The sequence below is a fragment of the Nelumbo lutea genome, chromosome 2 (genome assembly GCF_056320005.1).
Source record: "Nelumbo lutea isolate HS-2025 chromosome 2, American lotus-T2T, whole genome shotgun sequence".
Taxonomy (NCBI): domain Eukaryota; kingdom Viridiplantae; phylum Streptophyta; class Magnoliopsida; order Proteales; family Nelumbonaceae; genus Nelumbo; species Nelumbo lutea.
Genome location: NC_142685.1, coordinates 41,090,363 through 41,097,540, shown reverse-complemented (window position 1 = coordinate 41,097,540; position 7,178 = coordinate 41,090,363). Strand labels below are relative to the sequence as shown.

General features: G+C 37.2%; 1 protein-coding gene across 2 annotated transcripts; it reads right to left on the bottom strand.

The window, feature by feature from the left end:
- Positions 1–445: 445 nt before the first annotated feature.
- LOC148870069 (uncharacterized) lies at positions 446–3,522 on the bottom strand. Of its 2 annotated transcripts, XR_016107673.1 has the most exons (3): positions 1,121–3,522; positions 901–952; positions 446–823 (listed from the first exon to the last, which is right to left on the bottom strand). XR_016107673.1 is itself a non-coding variant. In XM_088972012.1 (2 exons), the coding sequence occupies exon 1, from the start codon at positions 2,652–2,654 to the stop codon at positions 1,143–1,145; it is 1,512 nt and encodes a 503-aa protein (XP_088828138.1). In that variant the 5' UTR covers positions 2,655–3,360; the 3' UTR covers positions 446–952; positions 1,121–1,142. The 2 variants fall into 2 exon arrangements, 1 of the variants encoding a protein (XP_088828138.1); XM_088972012.1 differs by having other exon boundaries at positions 446–952; positions 1,121–3,360.
- Between the last annotated feature and the right edge of the window lie 3,656 nt (positions 3,523–7,178).

The window sequence follows — 7,178 nt, the reverse complement described above, 5'->3', positions numbered from 1 at the left end:
ACGAGCACATCCATCATCAATTGAGAGAGTGATTTGCTGTTATCATACCAGCCTAATTTCGACCAAACAATTAACCTCTTTTTTAAATTCCCTCCACTGCCAGCCAAACCTTGCTCCCACTAAAACTACCTTCACTGGAAATTCTTCACTAAAATGTCAACCTGAGCTATAGGAATCCAACCATCAAATAGGATGCGCCACACCCACAACTACAACCCATCTAGATGCATCAAAAATGCCATAACAAATAAAAATGAATTAGATACTCTAATATTAATACCTTCAACTTTTATGATTGACGCTTCTGGTGCATTAAAAAGTTGGGCTCCATGAAAATGCAGCACGGTGCCTCCTTGGATCATTAAAGAAGTACCATATTTAAGATCAACCTGATTGCATATACTTTAATTTGGAAGCAAAAAAAAAAGTTTTAAGACAGAGAAGATTACTAAAATCCCGATGCTGAACAAATTAGAGATATACCAACACCAATAGCAAATTAGCAACCACAAGCTTCACCTACACATCCAGAGATCAAATAGGTACTTGAAAAATGGATATAGCACCGGTGCATACCCTCGAGGAATCAAATATACAAGAAGAAACCAACTCCAAACTAGTGCTTATAGTCATATTCAGTGTTTGTTTATTCCAAGTAAGGAGAACGGTTTCATTGAATCTCAGCACTACAACAAGGCACTTCTACATGGCACAACCATTATGAATGCCTTTACAATATTTCTCCATCAAGCTTAGGAAGGAGAGAGAATTTAGTCTGACAGAACTTCTTTCAGACACCAGTACACCCAGGGTCTGCAAAAACCTAGTTAACAGAAGCAAATATGCTATTAACTTGATTCCAAATTAAAAGACAAAGGGGTTAGGTTTCACAATTCTTACCACAAAACTGAGAACTTCAAGTTCGAAGCTCAGGAGCAATCCCAGTCAAAAGCTAACCAGACGCATAAAAAACATTCATCAAAGCAGTCAGCATGAGCTAGAGTTGCAGGGAAGAGTGCACTATAAGGATGCACTTTTTTTTTTTTTTTCCGATTCTTAGATTTCATTTATGGTACAAAGTTAGCAAATAATGAAAACTGAGCATGGTATCCACCCTTACATTTCTCAAATAAATTCTTCTTTCAAGTCAATAGTAGGTCGTTGGTTCCAAGGTGAGGGCGAAGGCATACACGAACCTCATGTTCTTCTGGTCCCACGCGGTGCTTTGGCACTAAAATCTCTAGCACTGTTCCTGTCTCGTCATAGTATGCTTCCAGTGTTGCATCTTCTGGAATGCGGGTTGCAAGGGGGATTTCCCTTATGAACTCCCCAGGAGGGCAGTGCTCGGGAGATGGATCTGTAAGCTTGAATGTCCTATCGTGTCTCTTGATGAACGGCATGCGGGCTGTGCTCACACAAGATATCTTTACAATCCCATGAGTGAGCGTGTTTCTCCAAGAAACCTTAACCCTCTGAAGATCAGCAAAAGGCACGCTAACGATGATCAAATACCCTTCTTCATCCTCATAAATGGTTTTTGCAGCTGTAACAGGGCCATGTATGTTCCTCATTACACCACTGAAATCATTCAACCAGGGTGGCTCATATGGGTGCATCTCCATGTCCGAAACTCGCTCAGAATGTGAATTAATAGTAGGCATACAACAATCATCATCAATCCCATGTGGGAAAAAGTCCTTCCTCTTCTTGTTGCTAACGGGGGAAAGGTCCATACCATCGCCATTGACATGGTTAGATGGCTGAGTTGACAAATTCAAGCCAGATCCATTAAGCAATCTCCTTGGGTTGGAGTGTGGGTTACTCTTTATTGGAGGAGGGGGCCTCTCAAGCTCGAAATCTGTGTTTGGCAGGTTCCTCCAAGCACCAAAATCACTTGCTTCAGGTGGGATGGAGAAATTCAAATCCCGTCCTGTTAGCTCAATCCATCTTTTCCGCTCTTCCTCATCAAGAGCCACGAGATTTGGGGACCGGACAACCTCAATACCATGAACACATTGGGGATTTGAGAGACCCCTGTAATGCTTCCTCTGCATCCTGTGGGATCGGACGAAACCCTTGTCCACGCTGAATGGAAAGGGGCGCTCCCCTTGGCGGGAGTGCCCGTTCATGTAACTCCGCAGCTGCATCTTACCGAGTGCATTCTCCGGCCTTTCTTTGAAAACCCACATGTACATGTTCTCCATGTCGTGCTGAACCAGGAAAACATCGAGCTGGAGGTCCGACTTATCAAACCCGGCAACCCCGTTGCTGTCCCGGGTAATCTTCCCCTTGGATTTCTCATTCAAAACAGGCTTGAAGTAGAAACTGAAGAAAAACCAGGCGCCCCAGATGCTATCCACTCGCTTGGCACATTTCCGCCCAGCCTTGGGGAGATGGAGGAGGGCTTCTGTCTCATAGATCTGAGGCCCAAGACCGACATCTAAGATGTCACACCCTTCAACGTTCCACGGTTGGGGAGGTGGGCTCCTTTCGGCCGACAGTGGGAGATTGATATCGGGCGGGCGAGAGAGGATGATCTGCCGATTCATCTCGCGTTCCAATTCATCGTGCGAGTTGGAACTTGAATCCATGGACAGGAGAGTCGACGGATGATGATTCTCCATGGATAGAGTTGTGAGGAGAGCTTCCCCCATTTCCCCCCTTTATCTCTTCTAGGGTTTCTTTCTTGTTTTTTCAAGCTGGTTGGGTGGAATTTCTCAGTCCACCCGAGTCAACTATGGCATCTCATACGAACATTACTAGATCAATTACAGAAAGAACCCATAACACAAGCCCCAGATTCATCAATCAATTTCACCAGGAACCCAAAAGAACGACATGAACATAAAGAGGGAACACTATATTCAAAATCCCAAACCAAGAAAACCCCAGATGCATCAAATGGATTGAACAGGGGATTCTAAAACAAAATTAAATAAAATCCCAACCCCAGAATCTCCTGGAATTCGCCAGAAATAGGAGGCAAATATGGTATCAAGGGGATTAAATCCATCAAGATAAGATTTTCAGGACACAACCCTAAAAATCTACAAACCCTAACTCTAGAAAAGGGAAAAAGAAAACCCAGACACCCAAATAGAACTAAAGGGATCTTCAAAGATTACCTTTTCATATAGGATTTGAATCCCTTGCAACAGAGATCTGCAGAAGCGATACTCATCTTCCTCACCCAGTCGTTCCGTCAAAACAAGCAGAGAGAAGGAGCGATTGAGAGAGTTAGAGAGAGAGAGGAACGATAACGGATTCGGTTTAAGAAAACCGTGTCACGGAGACGGATTTCTTGGGAGTACCAACCTACACCAGGTAACACTGAAACCCTCCACGGCCGTTTGTAAAAGGGAGAATGACTGTTCAAATTGCCGTGACCGTTAGTTAATGGTGACGCTAAATATGGATGTGTGAGAGGTCAAACAATGCGTCAAACCAAGAAGGAGACTTCGGTATATGTGTATTTGCCCTTCTTGAATTGCTGTGATCCATCCATATTTCTCCTCAATTCTCATGGTGGTGGACCTTCCCACAGCCTATATCAACAACAACAAAACCCTGACTCTCTCTCTCTCTCTCTCAAAGAGTTTGCTTTTACATGTGATGTGGGGTGTATGTCTAAACTTATGTTCGGAAATCGGTTCCCGTGAGCAAATGCTTTGTTTAATCCATGGTTTTTCCAACCATCTTTGATTCAGACAGTCAAATCATTCAGCCCGAAAATCATCTACGTAATCAATTCTATTTTATCTCAAACCTGGTTTCTATACAAAAACTGTTAAAAGAAGTCTACAATTCGTTGACCCGGGCAGTTAAATCGTCAATTATTTTTTAGTAGAACAATTTATCCATTCAAATCAGATAATCAAACCAGTAATACAAAAACTAATGGCCAAAACGATTTCATTTTCAGATCATTTTTTAAAACCATAATTTAATCCTGCATGGTCTCTTTAACCTTTAAAAATTCACACAACACAACATATGGTAAATTGGTCATAACAAATCATAGCTTAACCTATCGTAGCTAAAAGTAGATTAGACACAAGGATTAGGGATTCTTTTGCTTTCTGTCTCAATTGATTATTCGTGGGAATTATCAAGTCGATGGTGCAAGCTTATTAGGAGATACACCCAACATCTAATTATTGGGCATCTATTGTACAAAGTACAAACATGTGCAGCTTAATAGTTTACGGAATTATTTTATCGGGGATTAAAGAATAGAAGCGGATTTCTGGGCCTTCTCATTGGCTCGCTTGTACAAACTTGGCTTGCACCTTTGATGTAAGATTATGATTATTTGTTTATTTATTTATTATGCCATGTTCCAGATACCACCTCTTTGTTCGGGTTCAACGACCTTTGTGTTCTATTTGTGTAGAGTCAAAGGCTTGTATTAGAGATGCACAACGGTGAAAGTTTTCTAATTTATTCATTTATTAATTATTGAATTAATGGGATGCTCATGTTCACTTAGTATTAATTGTTATTATTAACATTATTGAACATATTAATGGTATTAACCTTTCACTTTGAACCCTAACATATGTAAGATGATAAATTGATGAATATATATTGGTCAATACTCCACCTTATTGTAGGGATTAATTCACACCACACCATTGTTTCGATTTATTTTGAATAGTGGATGAAAATGTATCAACTAAAACTATCTATATTCATACGGACATTTTGTAGGTATCCACACCACACCTATTGATTTTATACATAGCTTTTAAGACGTCAAGTGAGGCTAGGCACCTAGTCGCCTAGGTGAGGGATTTTTCCAACTAAAAAACATATATTTTAGGGTAATTCCCTAGGTTTTATAATTATGTTTCTTTAATAATTATCCATAATTTTCATACGAAAAGTATAAGCTTCATGTTAAAGTATAGAAAATCAACATACTCATGAGAGTAAAAAAAGAAATAAATGAAAATTTAAAAAATATACGGGCTAAACCCTTATTTTTCTTATAGGAAAAGAAGAAAAGAAAAGGTGGAAAAGAAAATGTGTTAATTAGAAAAAAAAATATGTTCTTACCTATTGGTTCAATTTTTAAAGTCTTTGAGGGTTCAATACAACATTTATCAATGCTTGTGTTAATTAAACCCTAACAAATAAAAAAATAATAAAAGGAAGTAGTATATAAATATACAAAATGAATGTTTTAATTTTTTTATTTCAATAATGTCTATTTTATAATTAAAATTTCCAAAAGTTAAGAATATAAAAGTACTTCATAATATAATATACAAAACTACTTGGCGATTAGGTGAGGCATTACTCCAAAGGCATCGTTGTAGATGGATGTTTCAGTTCTCTGATATATATATATATATATATATATATATATATATATTTTGGATGGCAGGTCACAATGGACAGTTATCCGGTGTGCTGGAAGGCAATTATAGTTTTTCGGCGTCCGGGATGATAGTTACAATTCTCCGACATTTCGGATGGCAATTACATTTTTCTAGTGTTGTAGATGGACATTTCAATTCTTTGACATTTTTTTGGATGGTAGGTCACAGTGGACAGTTATCTGGTGTGTTGGATGGCAGTTACAGATCTTATTGTCTTTTGTGGATTGGTTCAAAGTGGTTGGAAGTTACAGATCATGGCTTTTGGCTTTGTAAACTCCTATGGTAGTTTTCGGTTTTTGTTGGAAACCTCTCTTGTTATTTATGCTCGCCATTTATGGTGGTTTGGAGATGTACTTATCCACTTTTATTGGTGGTTTTAAATCACACCTTGCTTTGGTTGTAGAAGTTTACGTCTATCTCTTTATTTTGTTCTTTCTGAGAATTGTATCTGAACTTTAATTGGCCTTGTTGGCGTTTCTTTGTATCAATCTCTCAAATGAATGCAATATGATTTATGCTTTCAAAAAAATAAAAGAGTTTTAGCGTTTTAGGGTTTCAAATAGTAAATTTAAGATGGTTGATGCGATCTAATACTAGTGAGTTGCACCAAATTATATCTATCGGTTTTCCACACCATAAACGGCTCCAACCACGATATTTTGTTGTGCGTATCATCCTTGTCCATGATATTCTATGGATAGGGATGGTCCACACTAAACCGAACGCATGATTATCTCGTGAACACCTTAGTTGGTTGCCCATGCAATTCCATCTGTATCTAATTATATATATCACAAGGCAAAAATGCATTATATATAAACATGTATCTTTGTTCATAGAATAATGCATAATTGTTTTAGTTTATATTTTTAATTCAGTTTTTTAATTTTTATTTGTAAAGAAATGCTACAAATTACGATTTGAGGCCAAAAGGGTTTTATGAAAATAGTGAGGCAAGGTGCCTACAGTCCCTTGGGATGCATAGATCTTGAAAGGTTACCCAAAATCTCGAAAAAAAAAACCACGACAGTCAAACATTGGAACGTAACATTATGCCTAGGGTGCAAAATGATCAAATTGGATTCAAATCAAGGTATATTTGAATCCAATCGGATCTGATAGGATTCGATTTGAATTCAAATCATATCAGAAAGTCGGATCTTCAGATCTGATCCGATCCAACTTATTTTCTTTAAAATTTTAATAAATTATTAAAAGAAAATTAAAATATACTAATTTAAGTAAAGTAAAAAAAAAACAAAAATTACAAGTATTTTTTTAAATTATTTTCATCATATATATATATATATACATTTTTTATAAAAAATAAATAATATAACTAATTTATAGAAATATGATATAAAAATTATATCTATAAATAAATAAATAACACATATATGTATTATATATATTTATGTTTATAAATATATATATAATACAAATTGGACCAAATATTCTCAGATCGGATAGGGATGGTCCAAATCCAATCTGATTTATGATCGCCTGATCAGATCCTATTATCTGATCTAACCCCGAAGAACCTAACAAGGGTGATTCGAATTTATGGGTGCAAATGGATTGGATTTTGATCCATTTTGAATTTGAATCCGATTCAAAATTAGCGGATTCGGGTACTCCCATTTAGACTTCAAACCGGATCGATTTGTGAAATTAGATCCATTTGGAATTTGGATCAAATTCAAATCACCTTCATCCTAAACCAATCCGGTCTGACCATATATTTTGTATTATTATTTTATGAAAAGACAATTGTACCCCATTTTAACATTTTGT

What these genes read in the sequence shown, in the direction of transcription:
- LOC148870069 (XM_088972012.1), bottom strand. Translation starts at nt 2,654, where the DNA reads ATGGGGGAAGCTCTCCTCACAACTCTATCCATGGAGAATCATCATCCG.